At 38.5% G+C, this 21,341-nt stretch overlaps 1 protein-coding gene across 1 annotated transcript in view; it reads left to right on the top strand.

Annotated features, from left to right (window-relative positions):
* DNAH11 (dynein axonemal heavy chain 11) overlaps nucleotides 1-21,341 on the top strand; it is a 389,834-nt gene that overhangs the window by 226,821 nt on the left and 141,672 nt on the right. Inside the window, exon 55 of the mRNA XM_053553503.1 lies at nucleotides 14,621-14,782. Coding sequence (XP_053409478.1) covers nucleotides 14,621-14,782 — 162 coding nt within the window. The remainder of the gene's footprint in view (nucleotides 1-14,620; nucleotides 14,783-21,341) is intronic.

The following is a 21,341-nucleotide window of genomic DNA, read 5'->3' as shown; positions in this document are numbered from 1 at the left end:
CTAAAAAGCTTCTGCACAGCTAAGAACACAGTAAGCAGAGCAAGCAGACAGCCCTCAGAATGGGAGAAAATATTTGCAGGGTATAACTCTGACAAAGGTTTAATAACCAGAATCCACAGAGAACTCAAACGCATCAGCAAGAAAAAAACAAGGGATCCCATCGCAGGCTGGGCAAGGGATTTGAAGAGAAACTTCTCTGAAGAAGACAGGCGCACGGCCTTCAGACATATGAAAAAATGCTCATCATCTTTAATCATCAGAGAAATGCAAATCAAAACTACTTTGAGATATCATCTAACTCCAATGAGACTAGCCTATATCACAAAATCTCAAGACCAGAGATGTTGGCGTGGATGCGGAGAAAAGGGAACACTTCTGCACTGCTGGTGGGAATGCAAATTAATACATTCCTTTTGGAGGGATATATGGAGAACACTCAGAGATCTAAAAATAGATCTGCCATTCAATCCTGTAATTCCTCTGCTGGGCATATACCCAGAAGACCAAAAATCACAACATAACAAAGATATTTGTACCAGAATGTTTATTGCAGCCCAATTCATAATTGCTAAGTCATGGAAAAAGCCGAAGTGCCCATCGATCCACGAATGGATTAATAAATTGTGGTATATGTATACCATGGAATACTATGCAGCCTTAAAGAAAGATGGAGACTTTACCTCTTTCATGTTTACATGGATGGAGCTGGAACATATTCTTCTTAGTAAAGTATCCCAAGAATGGAAGAAAAAATATCCAATGTACACAGCCCTACTATGAAACTAATTTGGGACTCTCACATGAAAGCTATAACCCAACTACAACTTAACAATAGGGGGAACTGGGAAAGGGGGGGGTGGGTAGAGGGAGGGGAATCGGTGGGATCACACCTGTGGTGCATATTACAGGGGTATTTGCGAAACTTGGTAAATGTAGAATATAAATGTTTTGGCACAGTAACTGAGATAACGCCGGAAAGGCTATGTTAACCACTGGGATAAAAATGTGTCAAATGGTTAAAAAAAAAAAAAAAAAAGAAATCAAGGGTTCTCAAATTCTGTTCCTTAGAGCTGCAGAATCTTTATCACCTAGAAACATTTAAAAAATACAAATGCTCTAGTCCTACTCTTTACTTCCTGAATCAGCAGCTCTGTGGGTGGCACCTAGAAATCTATTTTAACAAATCCTCCAGGTGTTTCGGAGGAATCCTAAAGACTAAAAACTATATAGTTCATGCTCAAATGAACATCCTTCACCTACATCTTTTGTGTTCAACTTGGCTTGACTGGTAGGTTCAACAGTTACAGCTTGTGGTTTTAAAACGTACCTGCAAATTATTAATATTTGATGCTCTTCTTACTGACAAGGAGACATTTGGATCCCCTCTCTTTGAATCTGGGAGAGCATAAAAGTATTGCAACTAAGAGTGTGAGAGAAGTGATACTGAGTAATTCCTGAAACTAAGTCATAAAGAGACCAGATTTCTATTGAAGGTGCATAGCCTTTGTTTATAACAGTTCTAGGATTATAGGCGTGCGTTACTGCACCCAGCCCTGTTTCTTGCAAATTTAAAAACTATTTTACTCTCCAAGATTATCTTCATTAGAAGCAGTTGGAACTTAGTTGGGCTACCAGCAAGTAAAAATCCAACAGCTTCTTAAAGACTTTTACATCAGTAAGTCCGGACAGGCTCTGTAATACCCTTAGGGACCTCTTGGACCTGGAGGCTGTCTGTATCAAGAAACTCAAGCTTCCCCTCAAAGCCCTAAGCTGATATCTTACTGGCCACAATTGAGTCATGTGCTGCCTGAGAGGCTGGGAGTGGAGGTGGGGGAGGTGAATATTTGATTTTGACACATGGCTTTTATGAGTAAAATTGGAACTGGATTTTGGAATAGTTTAAAAAGCAGCAGTATCAGTCATTTTAGTGCCTATAAGCTTTTATGTTCTATGTTGAAAACTTTGCTACCTCTGGATTACATTTTATTATACATGTTAAAGAGTGAGCTGAGAGGTTGTGGGTTATTTTTCTGAAAAAGATACCTTTTTATCTCAACACCATGTTATTTCTCCCTTAGCAGTTTCAAGGGCCACTTTTAGTACATGCATATGCCAAAAAAGTCATATTATTTGGGTCTATTAACAAATTTTCTATTCTCTTTTCTTGCTAAATCTCTCTACTACTGATCTGAGCATAGCATTGTATAAATTAGTAATGCTTTATTATGTATTTTAATTTCCAGTTGCTCTTTCTTGTCAAATTATTTCTTTAAGTTATTCTCACATGTTTATTTATCTGGTTAAGCATTAGGACCATTTATGTGAAAAATTCTAAGGGCTCTTCATTTTAATATTGATTGAAATCATGTCAAATGCTTGTATTAGGGAGAATTTAAGTTTTATGATGGAAAGTTTTTGTCACTTTTTAGAAGGAATGTTTCTTTCATAAAGCTTTGTAATGACATATTATTTAACCAGCTACTTTCTTGCCTCTCTTATGGTTTGCAGTAGTTGGCTGATTTCGTATAAATTGCAGGTAAAGACGTTTTGTCTTTCCTATTATTCTATTTATCTGTTTTTGCCTCATATTGCATTGGTAGAGAGTGTAGAGCGGTGTTAAATAATAATGGTGAGAATAGGAATTTTCTCTTCATTGTTAGTTTAATGAGGATTTTTCTAATATTTTCACTGTTATGTCTTATATTGGCCTTTGTTCAAAATATAAATCTTGTCAAAGAAGTACCTACCTAGTGAATTCCTTTTCAGCATCTATTGAGATAATTATATGATATTCTCCTTGGACTTACTAATCTTCATATAATACAAAATGATATAACGAAGTTTTACATTTTTGTATTTTATATCCATCAATCTTTTTCCTTTATGTGTTTTCTTTGAATCTAGTGTGTGGGCAGGCCTTACCAAAACTGAGATCAGTTTTACATTCATGTCTTTTGTTGTTTAATCCTTTTTATATCTCATTTTTCAGTATTTAACTCAATAGAAGCTGGAATTTATTTTGGAGTTAATATAGATGTTTCTCATTGTCACAGAACTATTAATTGAATTATCTATCTGTTCCCTACAAAATGAGTATGGTTGTTTTGTTTGTTTTTAATGCTAGGGAGAAATAAAATATCTTCTTCTTCAGAAGGGATCCTACTTCTGACCTTGGCCTTTTCACTTACTTTGATGCATCATGGGAAAGGTCAATGGTCAGTGCCATGACCTCTTTACCCTGAGGGAGAACTAATATGTCGAAAATGGGTTGTCTTTTAGCCTGAAATGGGAACTTCTTTCTTTTCGATTCATGCATATTACCCTGAAATCCTTAGAATTTTAAAAAAGAATTCCAAATTGCTTTATGTTAGTTTCAGATACCATGCTATTCACCAGCGTGTACTAAAGACTGAGAATTTCTGATGAACCCATATCTCCTTTGCATATGTTCCAAGCTGGGCAACGTGGGAAGCTGAATGTGTTAGAGGGGTTGGTGAACACACCTGGCAGGTCAGGCTAAATGATGTGAAGTTGCCACCCCATTACCCACGCTCACCACCCAGAGTCAGTTCCCATTTGGAATGCAGGGACAGTGAGAACCTGTTGGCATGCAAAATGTGACCTCTGAATCCCACAGGGCAGTTCCCATTAACGATGATCAGATGTGTGTCCTTGGATTGCCTCAGATAAGGTGATGAACAACAATGCCAAATGCCTTCTCTCCATCATTTGTATCCATGTATCTTTTCCTACACGGTTCTCATCTTCTAACTAGAGTATAGCACTTTCATCTTCCCTCCTCTGGATTTCAGTTAACCAAATGACTCTTCCTGTTTTTCTTCCTGGTGGTACAGGGCAGAGGACACCTGATTTATATAGCAGCACCTGATTCTTTCCCAACACTATAGATATGGGCTGTCTCAATATATATCTTTATATTTAGGTATATACAGAGATGCATTTCTGATAATACAAGAAGTATATGTTTATTTAAGAATTTAAAAGTATAGAACCATATGAAAAAAATTTAACTATCCTTAATTATATTGTCTAAAGGTAACACAGTGGTGTTTTTCCTCTTAGCTTTCTGTGTGTGTATAGACACACTGAAAGTCTGTGTTCAGATCTAAAACTTTTGGGGTCATATCTCACATTGTTTTCTTTAATTACCTTGCTTTTTGCCTTTTTGATTAGAATGCTTTCACAGAAAATAAAATCAAATGATTCAAGAATTTGGTATAGAGAATGAACTATTTAATTCAAATGTACTTTACTCTAAATAATCATTTATATAAAACAGCTTTTATTCACTTATACCCTTTGCCAAATTTCCTATTGGTATGTTGAAATAAGGGTTCCTCATATAATGAATAATATTCACATGTCCTTAATATCCTTGTCTATTTTACAGGTTGCCATTTTTCTCAAAGTTTATCATAATTCTGCCAAATATATGATGACTATTTTACATTCATATGTATTTAAAAATGCCAGACTTTAGCCGGGCGTTGTGGCGGGCGCCTGTAGTCCCAGCTGCTCGGGAGGCTGAGGCAAGAGAATCACATAAGCCCAAGAGCTGGAGGTTGCTGTGAGCCGTGTGATGCCACGGCACTCTACTGAGGGCAGTGAAGTGAGACTCTGTCTCTACAAAAAAAAAAAAAAAAATGCCAGACTTTTCCTTTTTTATTTTTATGTGTTTAAACAGCTTTTTTAGGAAACATTTTAATACTACATCATTATAAAAATATTATTCTGAATTTTCTTTAATTTATAATATTGTTAATGATTAGCCCTGGAATTTTGTTTAGAGCATAAGGTAGCTTTTCTACTTTTCCACTCCTTAATAGTCCTGACACAATTTATTATATAATCTCTCTTTCACCACTGATTTGAAATGCTACCTATCTCGTGTATTAAATGCCTAAATATGTGGAGTTCTATTTGGGGGCTCTCTCTGTTGTGTCCCATTAATCTGTTCATTTATTGCTGTATAAATGCCATCCTGCTTTATTTATTGTAGCTTTATAGCATATTCTGGAATCTAGTAGAGCAAGATCCCTTTCCTTTTCTATATCTATTTAACTATTTGCATCTTTGGTATTCCAGATTAACTATAAAAGCAATTTGACATTTTTTTTAATGCAGCAAAAATGTATAGACTAGTTTGGGGATAATGGAAATATTTGTTATATTGAATATTCTCATTCATTCACCTACACTGTTTTATTTATTATAACTTAAGCTTTACTTCCTGAGAATGTGAATTTTGACTCAATATTCTCTTTTTCCAAATATTCTTTGATGTTTTTACCCATTTTTATTCCATCTGAACTTTAAAATCACTTTGCTAAATTCTGCTGATCCTGTTGGAAATTATTAGAATCACCTGAAGTGTGTTAATGAATGTGGGAAAGATTAGCATCTTCCTCATAATCGACCTCCTCCAGGAATGTGGCATCTCTCTTCCTTTAGTCAAAATGTCTTTAACTGGCCTTAGATAAAGCAACTATCTTCGTATTTATTTTACACATTTCTCATTAAGTTATTTTCTCAATATTTTATAGTATTTTTCACTCCTGCTAAATTTCTAACTGATCATTGTGGACATATAAGAAAGCTATTAAAGGAGGGAAAGAGAAGTGGATGGATGTTTGTTTACATGTTTGTTTAACCAGCCAATTCATTAAACACTCATTAATTTCATTAGCTTTTACAATTTGTTTTTTAAAGTCTTCTGAGTAGATAGTAGATCAATTTGAATTCTTATTCCTCCTTTCTAATAATCACCACTTGTCTGTATTTTATCTTATGATAGCCATCCTTTCTGAACAACATTTAAAACCTTTAAGTGACTACGGTGGCCATCTTTATCTCATTTTTTATTTTAATTGGAACGCCATTAGCTTTCCTCATTGCAAATTGGATGAAATGTTGGTTTGGGATATCTTTAAGTTTTGAATATTGTTGTTACAAAGAAGTGTTGCAGTTTATCTTACCTGTTCTTTTTTGTTGTTGTTGTTGTTTTAGACAGCGTCTCACTATGTCACCCTTGGTAGAGTGCCGTGGCATCACAGCTCACAGAAACCTCAAACTCTTGGGCTTAAGTGATTCTCTTGCCTCAGCCTCCCAACTAGCTGGCCACAATGCCCAGCTATTTTTTGTTGTTGTTGTTGTAGTTGTTATTGATTAGCAAGTCTGGGCTAGATTCGAACCAGCTAGCCCTGGTGTATGTGGCCAGCGCCCTAACCACTGAGCTATGGGCGCTGAGCCTGTCATACCTGTTCTTATTTAAACCCTCTTCTCTTCTTCTTTCATCTTGGCCTATGGTCTCATTAAGGATATCTATTATTTTTTTTTCCTTCCAGTCATTTGAGAGTACCATGAAAGCTTTTATTCTTTGCTACAGATTCCTACAGCAAATTAACTTGAGAGGAATTATTTTCCTTTTAATCTGCAGGATGCATTTTCAAGTTTTCCTTGGTTTCATAGTCTTTTTTTCTCAGTTCCTATTTAGGATTCTTTCCTCTCTTTTCATCTTGGATGGAAAAAAGAACAATTCATCTCTGGAGCTTGGTGACGGACAGGGTGGGTGATTTGCTCTTGGCTTGCACTGTACCATGTCTAGGGAATCTGAGAGTCTCAACAGAAATGCTGGGTGACACTCCTATCCAAGCAGCAGATCAACATAGTCACACATAGCATAAGTCAAAAGACCTTGTAGTAACACAAGCAGTGTTCGTGGTACCTCTTTTGTGTTGTATAAAAGCTAAAACACACACGTGTCCAGCAGAAAATGACGTATCCCAGAATTTTGTGAGATTAAAAGTCATGTCTCTTCAAATCTGCCTCTGGTTGAGCAGAGTGTCTGATGACTTCTCCTTGTGGAGGGGGCAGTCTTTATCCCTCCTGTCCCTCATGCTGACACCTGCCCTGATGGGGAGCAGACACACTCGAATGGCTCACTCACCAACACTGGTTCCAGGGCTCTGTGACTCTCTTTGCTGCCAGTGACATCAGTTACTTTTTGCTTTTCTGGACCACCCCACTGAATACCGTGCTCTACTCTCTGCCTTCCCATTTCTTGCCATGATTTGACAGAAGTAGAAGGAAAAGAATGTTAGAGAGTGACAAAAGGGCCAGCTTGTACTCTCTCTCTGAAGTTCACCACCTTTGAGATGAGATGAAACAACAAAACTTCAAAACCAAAATTAGAACACAAATATCAACATTTTCTTTTGCTCAGAAAAAATGTTTTTAAACTGCTATTTACTCATTCATTTAGCCATTCATCTTTCAATAGGTATTTATTTAGGGCCTGTGATTTGCTGGGTCCTGGGGACATGACCCAACCCAGCTCCTGGTCACCTAGAGCCGCCTCATTATTATAAAAACAAATGTCCATGTAACAAGTACACACACACAGAATGACAACTGGATGTGCGAGATGTAGGTTATATAAGGTAGCAGAAGACAATAAAGATTGCTCAAGGAAAGAATGATCAGGAAGAGTCCCAAAGAATGAGAAGAAATCTTCTCCTTTATATTGTTTTTAAAAAAAAATTAACATCAGAAATCAAAGGTTTAATTCCAGAATAAAGGACATCATTTTATGCTGAATTCAACTTTGCGTTTTGATAAGCACATGCGCGTCTATCTCCTTTTGTTAGCATTCAGCTCTGGGCCTCCCCCAGAGTACCAGGCTTGCCCTTGACCACACAGATGGGGTCACCACATAGTGTTAGCAGAAATGCCGTCCACTCTGCTAGCAGAGCAGCACTGTCGGGAGCTAGAAACTTGGCATGACATGGCTCAGATACAGACCTATCCAGCAGCAAAATAGGCATCTGGTTTTCTTTAGGGGGAAAAACCAAAATAGTGTTATATGTACTTACAGGGATAAAGCCTGGCCTGGAGGCAGAATGTGAACATCTCAGGCTAAGGGAAGGGCTTGCCCTTGAAATAGCCTTACTCTTTGCTGTCTACTGGGATCCCACATACAGTTTTCTTTGTGATTGAAGAGCTTTGCTGTTTAAAAAAAGAATGAAAGAAATCAAAGTCCCTGATGTCAAATATTACCTTTAGTAAAAATCTGTAATGTCCAATATTTCCAAGTCAAAGGTCATGGGAATAATTTCATTGTGTGCCATCTAAAAATGAAATAAATATAAAAATATGTGTAACATGTGTATGTTGAAGATGCTGTTGGGTCTTTCAAAAATGAATTGAAATTGAAAGGTTATTTGATGGGAGGAACCCAGGACTCTATGAGGAGGATGATTAAGTGAGACTAAGAGAGTCAAACTGGGAACATTTTCTTCACTGAACTTCCATTCCTATGCGGGTTCCCTCAGTAAGATTCAGACCCTGTTATTCTTGAAAAAATACTGTGGCTTTTGAGAATAAATGCGAGCATAAGTTATGGATAGAAGCTTCTAAAGTAAGTATATGTGAGAGTTACTACTACCTAAGAATAAACTATATCAACTGGAAAAAGCATAAAAAGTGACTATAGCAATTCGCATTTTCGTGACAAGATGAAATGGACTGAGCCCCATTAGTGATACGCAAATAGATATGTACTTAACGATGGGATCTTGTCTAAACGAAATTGAAAGATATGAAACACAGTGAAAAGCGGGTTCTTGTACATGAGTCACAACACCTGTGTAGGGTAAAAAAAAAGAAAAGAAAAGAATAGAAAATTCTATGGTATGGATTCCAAAAGCAAGTTCCTGACACCTAAATGTTAGGGCTGCAGGAAGCGCGTAGATGGTGATTTCAGGGTTTGCTTTTTACTTGTGAGAATTTTCTTTTAGAAAAAAGCACAGCTGCCAGAGGCATTTTTAACTTTATTTGATTCACTGACTTTACTTTCCATCCCCACTGTTTGAAACTAACTTAAACCAGTTTGGTCAGGAAATTGAGCAATTGTCTTGGCTGTGGGATGTTAAGAGGATAGTTAGTGAATTTAGGCATTTCAAGGTAGGCGACACCTGTTCAGGTAAGGAAGAGGCTCTTTCCCTCAAATCCCCCAACTCAAGGTATACAGCCACGAGAGGAAGTCTCTGACTAAGGCCTACTGCACAGAGTTTGTTGATTAACAAAGAAGCATATACACACAAGCCTGACCACCTGCTCTGAAAGCCTGTCCCAGTCCCAGCTCTGTCCTTTTGGCAACCTGACTAGCTCTTACTCAAAAGATGTGGCAAAGGGTAGGGCACCGTGGCTCATGTACCAAGGGCGGCGTGTTTGAACCTGGCCCTGGCCAAACTGCAACAAAAAATAGCCAGGCGTTGTGGTAGGTGCCTGTAGTCCCAGGTACTTAGGAGGCTGAGTCAAGAGAATCACCTAAGCCCAAGAGCTGGAGGTTGCTGGGAGCTGTGATGCCACAGCACTCTACTGAGGGCAACAGAGTAAGACTCTGTCTCTAAAAAAAAAAAAAAGAGAGAGAGAGAAAGAAAGATGTGGTAATATTTCATGGTAGGAGTCCACTAACCTTACTGCTATCACATCAAAAGACAGACTCTTTCCATAAGCCATTATACCACAAGACTGATCAAGGTCCAAAGTCTAAAGAGCCACTGCCAAGGTATGCACTAGGATACCTAGATTTTAAAACTTTGTCTATACTGCAGTGGAGGTATATATATATATATATATTTTTTTTTTTTTTTTTTTTTTCCCCCAACATATCTGGTTTGCCTTCATTTTATCAGTGAAAAATCATGTCAGGGCAGGCATAATGACTAGCACTTTGGGAGGCCAACGCAGGTGGATTGCCTGAGCTTAGGAGTTAGAGACCAACCTGAGCAAAGCAAGACCCCCATCTCTACAAATAGAAAAACAAAAGCTAGCTGGGCGTGGTGGTGGGTACAAGTCTTACCTACTTGGGAGGTTGAGACAAAAGGATTTCTTGAGCCCAAGAGTTTGAGGTTACTGTGAGCCATGATGCCAAGGCACTCTAGCCAGGGTGACTGAGTGAGGGTCAGTCTTAAAAAAAAAAAAAGTCTGCCACCCGTGATGCTGCCTAAGCAAACTTGCCTGTTGTTGAGGCAAGTTAGCTTGAGAGCTTCTGGATGCTGGCTCTGCAGTGTGGACTTCCACTGGAGCCTGTGGAATGCCATTTAACCAGCCTATGTGCCCCTGTGGGTGTACTTTAGATATTAACCAACACACCTGAGGTGGGAAATAAAATGAGCACTCACATGACATCATACTAGCAGTAAATGATAGACAACATAACACCCTTTTTTCAATTTTTTTTTTTTTTGCTTTTTATAAATCGTTTGCTATGCTCTCATGAAATTAAGGGTAATATAATAGGAAAATTATTCGGGATAATTTTCCCCCCACAATAATGTTCCTTGTAGGACCTGGGGTTTACTTCAGGTGTTTTGTAAAGCTGTGGGAACTCTTTTAGAAAAGAAAATAATAACCAAAGGTTTCCAGACACTAGCATGGGTTTCTGGAAAAATCACACACAACACGGCTGCCATGTACTTGATTCTAGCCCAACTGGACATTATTGAGCAGTGAACAGGGTCAATTATTGCACTCCTCTGGGCTGTGTGATACTATCCTTTCCCTTCTTAGGAGCTACTAATGATCAAGTACATTCCTAAAATTTAGTTAGTAAAGTCTAATGTAGAATTTAGATTATTTATGATTAATTTATTAAAATTACCTAAATTTTCCATTTCACTCCTGTTTGTAGAGTCTGTATTTCACCAACGGCAAAACCATTTAAAAAGTAAATTTTTCTCTTACCTATAGGAAATTTAACATTATCAGGCTATCACTGTGGGTGGCAGAATCACTCAGAAGGCTTGTTGTATGGACCGAGCGCTGAGTTCTATCGTCAGAGCTTCTGATTTTGGATGTCTGGAGTGGGTCCAAGAATTCCATTTCTAAACAGCTCCCAGACAGTCCTTTGAGAAACACTGGTCTTCCTGCTGCCCCCGTCCATGTGAAATTTTAGATAACATTGTGAGGCTCTTTAGATAAACAGTAATAAATAACATAGGGGAAAATATCTTTAATTGCAATATTACAGAAAAGAAATGTTGCTCTTTAAATGACGATTATGTATCATTTTCCAATGCATAATAAAAGTGCATGATTAAAGTAACTCAAGGAAAGCATTTTTTTTTCCCTCAAGCAAACATGGTTCAGCTACAGTATTTTCTAACACTTCTGTAAGGCCTGATATTATGCCAATTATAAGTGTAGAAATAAATTAAATGTAGAAGTGATAGAAATATTTGGGATCGCAAATAAAGGATGCTTTATTTTCTCTGCCTTTGCTACAATTATGTGTAAATGAAGTTTCTAAAACTGGCACAAGTGAGATGAGTTGGGTGTGGAAAACCAAATTCTTGGAAAGAAAGAAATATTTAAGGATGGGAAAAAAAGAAAGTTGGCAAGAGAAATCGAAGAACTGAGATGAAAGTGAAAAATTATGCCTCGTAACTGAGGCTTGTTAACACATACAGTATTAGCAATTATTTAGTTTGTAGCTAGACTGCTAGACTATTGAGTATAATGAAAAAATGATCGGTCAGCTTATGCATCATTAAAAAACATTTTACCGTGGGCGGCGCCTGTGGCTCAGTGAGTAGGGCACTGGCCCCATATGCCGAGGGTGGCGGGTTTGGACCCAGCCCCAGCCAAACTGCAACAGAAAAATAGCCGGGCGTTGTGGCGCACGCCTGTAGTCCCAGCTGCTCGGGAGGCTGAGGCAAGAGAATCGCCTAAGCCCAAGAGTTAGAGGTTGCTGTGAGCCATGTGACGCCACGGCACTCTACCCGAGGGTGGTACAGTGAGACTCTGTCTCTACAAAAAAAAAAAAAAAAAAATTTTACCCATGCAAAAAAGCGAAATTGGACCTTATCTTACAGCCTATGCAAGGAAGAACTTAAAACAGATTAAAGGCTTAAATGTAAGACCGAAAACTCTAATACTCTTGGAAGAAAACTCAGGGGGACTTCTTCATAACATTGGTTGTGACAATGATTTTTTCAATGTGACACCAAAAGCACAGGGAACAAAAGCAAAATTAGACACGTGGTACCTACACCAAACTGAAAAGCTTCTGCACTATAAAGGAAACAGTCAATAGAGCCAAAAGACAGTCTGCAAAGTGGGACGATGTAGTTGCAAACCACATATTTGATGAGGGATTAACATATTGAAAATATAATGAGCTTCAATAATTCAAGAGGAAAAAACCCTGATTTTTAAGTGGGCAAAAGACTTGAGTGGACATTTCTCTAAAAACATGCAAATGACAAGCAGGTATGTGAAAAAAATACTGAATACCAGTAATCAGGGAAATACAAATCAAAACCCTAATGATGTATTGGCTCACATTTGTGAAGATAGTCATCATTAAAAAAAAAAAAGGGTTGGTAAGAATGTGGAGAAATTGGAACTGTTACACACTGTTGGTGAGAATGTATTATAAAATGCTGGAGCTATTATGGAAAACTGTATGGTAGTTTCTCAAAAAAGTAAAAACAGAATTATTATAAGATCCAGCAATCCTGCTTCTGGGTAAATAGCCAGAGGAATTGAAATTAGGGTCTTGAAGAGATATCTGTTTTCTCGTGTTCATTGCAGCATTATTTACAACAGCCAAGGCATGGAAGCAACCTAAATTTTCATAAACAAACAAATGTATAAAGCAATTGTTGTATAAAGGAATTGCCAAAAACAAGTTACACATTTTAAGAAAGGAGTAAACTGCATTAAAATTGTAATGCTCACTGGTAACCAAAGATGAGTGCAAGGCACGTTTGAGCACCTCTTGTAATTTCAGAAGTCAGATATGACTTGAAATTTTCAAATTTAACACAGTTTTTTTCCTTGCTTAAAGTCTGTATACGTTTATTGGCACCCTCTGTATATACAGAATAGACTATCACTCAGCCATAAAAAGAGGGAAGTCCTGTCATACTCCACAGCAGGGATAAACATGGGAGGACATCAAGCTAGTGAAAGAAGCCGGTCAGAGAAGGGACATTTCTGCATGACTCCACTTCTCTGAGATATCCAGAGTAGTCAAACTTGTAGAAACAAAATCGAATGGTGACTGCCAGAGGCTGGAAGGAAGAGGGAAGACAGAGCTGCTGTTGAAGAGGCAGAGAGTTTCAGTGATAGAAGACTGAAAAGTTCTAGAGACTTGCCGTTCAAAGTTGTGCTTGTAGTTAACAATACTGTACTTCCACTTAATTTGTTAACAGGATAGATCTCTTGTGTTTTAGTCACAATAAAATAAAACATTTGAGATTTGGGTGGTGCCTGTGGCTCAAGGAGTAGGGCGCCGGTCCCATATGCTGGAGGTGGCGGGTTCAAACCCAGCCCCGGCCAAAAACCACAAAAAAAAAAAAAAACATTTGAGATCTTAGTATTTATATAGGTTGAATTATTGAATATACATTGTCTATAAAATAAATGTAAACATCCCTGTCAAATGACATATTACACGGGTTGGTATATGCTGGAATATTTTTATGATGTGGATTTTAAAAATGCTCTAGGTTAAAAAAAAAGAAGTCATCTCCTTTGAAGTGATTTCACTTGTTGCCTGTAGTGTCAGGGACAGAGAAAGAGCTGCAAAAACTTTGCTTTATGTTCTCAAGTCTGAGCTATTGCTAGGGAAGAAGAAACCACGTTTCTCCCTCTCAGATCTTACCCCAGCTGACATTTCTCTCCTAGTGTCCTCAGATCCACCCAGATTTGGGAAGGAAAGCAGAGAAAGAAGTGAGGCTCCCTGAACGCCTCCTTTGTTCTAGCACTTTACACAGGTATCTCCTGTGACGCTCAAGGAAGCACAGTAAGGACCCTCAGGGAGGGACAGCAATGGGGTAAGATCCAGGCCACCTGGCTTCAGGCGTTTCTCACTGTGTTTCTGTGACACACGTCAGAGCCAAACTCAGGCACTCCTGACAGGATCCTGTGTCTCTAAAGAAAGCACGGAAATATATTCAGATTTTTCAACTTTTAAATCATTAAATAGCTACAACCCCCCTCAGATTTATAGCAGAACCTTATAATGTTTGCAGCAGAAGAATGTTGAAACCTAATTTCTGTATTCCTGTACAAATCTGAAGTGAGAACTCAAGCACATATTTTAAATGGAGATATAGATAGTAAACATTCAACATGATGCAACATTTTTAAAAGTCTATTATTACATGGTTTTCTAGAGCCTACGAATTAGAGAATGAAAGGAAACAGAAGATGGGAATCTGGTATCATATTATTGCACCATGGTGATTTCTTTTGATTTTTGTTTTTTATTGTTACAATGTTACTTATGCAATGGAAATAAGTAACATTTCCCACTACTAATGTCAGTCATCAACAAACATTTAAACGAAGAGGGACAAATTTTCAGGGGAGCACACAGCTGTTTTTCTGTGTGTCTAATGCAGCGGCCTCTCTGGACAGGTGGAAACTGATTAGCAAGGAGGTTAATGTTGCGGTCCCCTCTCCAGTGCGCTAGGTTGCTTCATGTCACGGTTGGCCGCACTCCTTTCTTTCATTGTCTGAGATTGCAGTGTAATTCTCTGCTCACTCATCACCCTCCTGTTTCTGCCCTGCCCCCATGTCTCCACAGATCATTCTGTGTTTCTCTCCAGTTGGTCACACGCTGAGAGTCAGAGCTCGGAAGTTCCCAGCCATAGTTAACTGCACGGCTATTGACTGGTTTCATGCATGGCCACAGGAGGCTCTGGTCTCAGTCAGCAGGAGGTTCATTGAGGAAACCAAGGGAATTGAGGTATGCCTCGTCAGCCTGAGTCTCCGACGCGCGCGCTCTCTCTCTCCAACACACACTCCTCAATAGATAAGTACTTTGCAAAATATGCCTCCTATGGGAAAGTTGGCCTTATGTAAGATAATAAAATCATCTGTTAGTTTACTTTTCATAGATTATGATGGCTTGCTTACCTTTCTTCCCACCAAGTGGAGATGGATGTACACTCGCACACACACAACACTTGAACATTTTTCTCGTGCACTGACTCACCAGAAGGCCAGGAACATTACTTCCTTGAAACATAATGGGGCTTCCTGAATATAAATCCTTTATGCTCACAACTAAAATCCAAAATGAAAATGGTAGTCACCCGTAACCATGCAGTATTTGCCTCTTAAAATAGTAAAGCAATTAATTGTGGTTATTCTCATTACATTATTGACAAGTAAAAAAATCAGCCTCTATAAATTCTACAACCACTAAGTCAAATAATCTATCTGCTTATGCGTTTTTATGGATTTATATTGTATGAGTTATGTTTGTCATTTTTCATGATGAAATTTGTACCTCCTATTATATTTTAAATATATAAAATATATTTTTGTATGAAACCAAAAATTAAGGAAAAAACTCATTAACCATTCAGATTCAAAGGGTCAAAGAATTTAAATATGAAGTTATTCTTTAGATTTCTAGATAGGAAGTTCTATTTGTATCTAGTGACTTCCTGGTTAGATAGTTTGGAAAGGTGGTGATTGTGAACATTTCCCAGAGAACTTTGTCTTCTCATTCCAGTGCCTGAAAGGTGCATAGACTGGGTCAAACATTGAAAGTGATTCTCAGAGTCAAAAACAATCAGGAACAGATTTTTTTAGTGTCTGCTTTTAGTGGATTTCCACTATTCTTATCATGAACAAGAGCAACCCAGTACAGCCTCCTTTACTCCAAAAAGCATAATTGTCACCTTTCCAAAGTAATCTTTTTATATTTTGTTGACTATTATATCTTTTGGTGGCTAGATGATTAGAGATCTGGGTATATTTACATATTTAATTAATTTTGTATATGCAGCTAGGGTTACTGTTCATAATATTTCCTTTGCTTCTACTTAAAAGAAAGCAGCTCTATGAGAAAGCACACAGTCAAGTATTGACAGAACACAGAGTTTTTTAGTGGGGAAATCTCCTTTCCTTTCGTCTCTTCCTAGCATAACTGTTAATCCAGTTATTTAGTACTGGATTTCCAGGGAATAACTGTCAAGCAACATGTGACTCAGAAGATATGGGTAGGGGAGAGGCTTTGAATCTTCACCTGCTTCCTCTCCTTTTCTCCACACTCACACTTAAAATACTTCCACAAATAAATGAAAATGAGCAATTATCTCTTCTAACATCTGCCAAAAATACTTTGTCCTTTAAAATCCAGAAAGTCATCCGATATGGCAAATAATGGTCATAGGTATTAACACAAATTTCATTACATTACTGGAATTCCATAGGGCATTTTTCTGTCTTTTAATAGTTACTGGTTTGGTAAGAAAGAGAAAAGGACTTTACTGAAAACACTGGTTTCTGAATGTTACTTTCTTGACTAGTAGGAAGGAAGACCTGGTAGCATGGCGTAAGTTAGTATTTGGCACAGTATTTTCCAAGTTCCTTCCCTTTGCCACTCTTTAGGGCGTTCTCTTGTCAAGGTAGGTCCTGCTTTAGAAACAGTGTCCCTGAAGAAGTTTTGATCTGCCAGTGACCATTGACATCTGCTGGTGGAGGCAGGACTTGCAACGTGTAAGTCCAGAGGGCTCCTGTCAGGTGCTAAGCTCCACCAGATGGTGTCAGGACGCCTCCTATCGGATGCCGAGCGCCAAATAGGAATTTTAAAAGCACTTTACCATTTCCATTCAGCTGAAATATGCCTCAAAACAAATTAGCCAGATGATTTCATTTCAGTGCAAGGTGGTTATTTAACTTTCCCACCTTTCTAATTTGTTGCTCAGGAGCAATAATTATATTCAGAATGCAATGTGTCCATGTTCTTCTAGAAACATGTGGTCTCTTCTCTGTAGAGGTCAAAAGCAGCTTTTAAATTTTTTGAATGAGCCCTAATTTGATCACTTTCTTAGTCTGAATTTCCACTATTCAGACTGAAAGTTATCGGCATAATTTAGACACTTCTTAATTATTGACTTCATTTGCTGAGTGTAAGGTACTTACTTATACAAGGTGACCCCCTTTGGCCACAGAGAAAGGATTCATTAAAGGCAAGCACTTTTGTGTGTGTTGATGTATAATTTGCCATCAGTGCACACTCAGCACCCGGGGGTGTGAGTTAACGGCATCTAAATAAATGTTTGTGCTATTTTTCTGTTACCTGATATTGAGGTAAACAATAGCTGACAAAAAATGACCAAAACAGTCTGACACTTAAGTATCACCTGGTCTTTATCTGAAGATTTGGTGTCAACACACACTACTTCTCACAGGAGATTTGAGAGTAGTCATGGGAGGGGGAGGTGTAAGAAGTGAAAAGAAGGAAAAATCCTCTGGGTATCCTTGAGAATGAGGTTGGTGATACTATGGAAAGTATCTTGGAGAGACAGTTGGATGAGGATCTTACTGGTTGTGCCTGCGTTCCAGTTAGGGACATTTAAGGCAAAAAGCAAAAGAAACTGGAATGATAAAAGATAAACAGTGTTTTTGTTTTTCAAGGAAAATTGAATTATATACATTTGAAAGCAGGGCCCAATAAAAGGGGGAATTTACTAAATGAAAAAGAAATAATGAGCTGTCTGATGAGATTTGTGTTGGATGATGAAGATTAAAGATTTGAGCCAAGTGAAGAAGACCATCTTTTTCATGCATGTTGACCAACGGGCCAGTTAAAAATGCTCTATCCTTTTGGTGTGATGCCACATAAAAGTAATCACATGATTTCAGTATCATTAGGTTTTTCAGTGAAATACATTTATTCTTTACGCTACCACCTTGTTAATCCAGAACGTGTTGTGGAGTTTGATAGCCTATGAATGACATATTTTACTACCATTTTCCAAAAATGATCAGGAGAAATGTCCACTCAGATAAGAAAGTTGTTTTACTACTATCTTTTTCTTTTTTCTTTTTTTTTGGCCAGGGCTGGGTTTAAACCTACCACCTCCTGTATATGGGGCCAGCGCCCTACTCCTTTGAGCCACAGGTGCTGCCCTACTACTTACGATCTTTAAAGACTTGTTTCTCCAGTGGTCTGTAAGCTCATTTTTCAAATGCTATATCAAACACAAAGGGTAGTAAACATTTTGTCATTATTAGCTCTGTTAGCACAGTTTCTATTAAAAAATTTTAAGCACAGTTCTTTCTTTGAAATATAAACTAGGATTACTGAATAGAGTAGAATAAAAATGTAACCTTATACAGTGGAAATTCTGCGAATTTGGGGGAAATATCCTCTTTCTAAGGAGTGTTGATGCCAAAAACAAAAGCAACCAAATGTATCTTAGATCTGCCCAAATGTTTAATGACTTAAACATTTCTTCAAATGGCTGAGGAAGGACCCAAGTAGTTGTTATAGCCTCCCCCATTCTTCTGCCCTTGACCTCTGAGTAAGGTCTCGTTTTTACACCCTCCCTGGAATCTGGACATGCTGTTAAGCCAAAAGTTTAATGTCAGTGCTCCCGGGTTTGTGGTTTTGTGGCTTTCTCTAGGTGCTGGGCTCACCGGAACCAGCTGGACCATGTCCTGCCTTCTCTTCTCACTAGAAAACGGCTCGCTGGGCCTCGTTTTGCCTCCTCTGCCCCTCACTCCTCAGCTTCTTGGTTTTAATGTTCTGTCAGAGAACCGTTCAAGCTACTTTTTTCAGCTTATGCTGGACACGGTCTTGTCTTTAACTGGTAGTCAAGCTCCAGAATTAAAGACAAAAAATAAAAAGCATAAGCAAGCAAACAACACAATGCATCCCAGAAAGAGTAACAAACCAGCATGCAATTTAGAAAACTGTGCTTGGTGCTGCATTTTGAACACTTGTTGCCGCGTGATGTAGTGGTGGTAATCTTACTGGATTCTAATGCAGGTTGAGTATCCCTTATTCAAAAGGCTTGGGATCAGAGGTGCTTCAGATTTCACATTCTTTTGGATTTTGGAATATTTGCATTTACATAATGAGATATCTCAGAGAGGGGATCCAAGTCTAAACAGAAAAATCATTTCTTTCAAATACACCTTTATATAGATAGCCCGAAGGTAATTTTATAAAATGTTTTCAGTAATTGTGAGGATGAAGCATAGATCTGATATCAGTTTGACTGCAGCTCATCACATAAATTCGGGCGTGGAATTTCCCACATGCAGCATATGTTGGCACTCTCAGAGGTTCTGGTTTAAGAACATCTTAGATTTTGGATTTTCGGCCTAGGGATGCTGGCCTAGTACCTGCTATGGATTTGCATCGCTCATCATCTCTAATCACCAAAGTCCGCGTCCTCACTACCCCCTCCTCCTACTCTCCCCTCCACAGAGGCCAGTGCTCTTGAGTCCTTTTGACTATTTCACAAATGTTTGACTGTTTTGAAAGAGGTAAGAGGAAAAGGAACAGAATAAAGAGGAGTGATTTTGTGCACAAGAGGAACATGGGACTTCAGTAGCTTACCCATTTTTTCAAAGCTGGAAATCTGATCCAGTCCTAGATTCAAACCCTGTCTCCTTTGCCTCTAGAATCCCCTTCTCAGAGTGAACCAGCACCATGAGGAGTCCAGGACAGGCACTAACCTGCAATACTTACTTTATGCATTATTCAGTTTTCTTTATTTAGTAAACCACCATATAACCACAAATATCAAATTAATGTATTCTCTTTTACCAGTCTACCCTCCAAAAAATTACAAACAATAGATTGTATAGCTCAGCAGTTTGGCATAATTAAAAATCAATGCAGAAATAATTTCTGAGAAAAACTTTCAAGGTATATGATGTAATATGCGACAAAATTTCTCCGTTACACTTCAAAAAAAAATTGATTCTTTCATCTGTACATTTTTCATTTGCTCATCCTTCTTCCCTCTTTTGAATACGACACTGTTAGAAGTCCAAATGTAATACTGTAGACCAGACAGTCTCCTAAATAGAAGGGTCTGCCTCAGAGCCGGCCTCCAGATGCTGGTTTACACTTGACTCTGTTGTCTGGCATTTCCAACCAGGGGGACTTACTGGGCACTGGGTTGGAAGAGCCAGGTGGCTGGAGCGTTTGATGTGGCAGAGCCTGCCACTGCTGAGAACTGTCACACCAAATAGCAGAGACTTGTTTATGTTTTTGTGTTTACAGTGAACCAACCCAGAGAGTTGAAGTTAAATGCTTTTTCTTAATGTGAGGAAAAGCAATTTCATCTTTGCATCTGATTATGCCTTGGAGACAGCACTGCTTTCCAATGCGGGAAACCTCAGTAACCATTTGATACTGGCACTCTGCTTTTTTTTATTTTTTCCTTCACGAAATGAGTGGCTGCTAAATGACTACTAACTGGTTATCAACTGGTTTTCCTTTAAGGGGCCAAATCTAGCAGGAGAGATATTCTTACCTCACTTCTGTCTCTCCGAGCAAGAAATACAGCATTGGGTTGCCCACGACGCTGTACCAGCAGCACCTCCTTCCCTCTGAACCCCCCGCCCCAAAGAAAACTGGAGATAAATGTGTGGCAGAATAAATAATTTATGCTAATGAAATTACTGCAATTAGTAGTTCTACAATGACCCTTTTAAAAGCCACAGCTGTTAATGTCAGGAAGTGCTGTCACTACTGACCTTATCATAAGAGAAAGTGACAAATTGAGAATGCAGGGAAGACCAGTCATCAAAGAGGTCTGTTCTGGAACGATTAGAGTTTTCTGAAAAACAGTGTGAATTACAACCAGCTGCTCCCTGGCTCCGGGAGTCTCCCATGCTGTGCCATTTTGTTAAGCCCGATAACAATAGTTATTTTGCCCCGTTGAGACAAGTTGTCTCGGGCCACTTCCAGCTCTACCGGAAACCACTTCTTCCATCTCCGATTTACAAATGAAACTGTTGTTAAAGAGAGCTTTCAGCGCCTCCAAGGAGCCTTCTCATCAGGGTCGTGGTTGGGCAGACGCCAAGGGTTTTTTTGTTTGATTTTTTTTCATTCCCCCTGTAAGGAGGTTGCACTTGGCCGAGGAAGTATTTGTATTGTAGAAAGCGCTTGCACTTTTAGTTCCCATTAATACAAGACAGGACAGGAGCACATCTCTGCACATGTTTGTACTGAAGTCAGGCTCTTTTACCAAAAAAAAAAGTCTCCGAGGGGCAGTGAATTCTATGAAGTTTATATAAAGGTCCTTACAAATTTTATTTTTCTGAGCCCACCATTTGATAACATCCATGTGTCTTGGGTCTATTAGAAACAAAGAATATTTAGAACTTGTATCACTTTATAGTTTAGCTTTTGCTTTAAACACACATGATTTTAGTTACTAGTGAGATGGATTTTAACAGGTAGCATGGTCCAATCTACCCATACTTTCCTCAGGAATTTGTCAGGTGTTGGAACGCTAGGTGTTTAAAGACAGCAATGGCAGCCGTTG

This window comes from Nycticebus coucang, chromosome 11 (assembly GCF_027406575.1).
Source record: "Nycticebus coucang isolate mNycCou1 chromosome 11, mNycCou1.pri, whole genome shotgun sequence".
NCBI lineage: Eukaryota > Metazoa > Chordata > Mammalia > Primates > Lorisidae > Nycticebus > Nycticebus coucang.
Note: the sequence above shows the minus strand (reverse complement) of the source record. Positions and strands in the feature narration are given on the sequence as shown.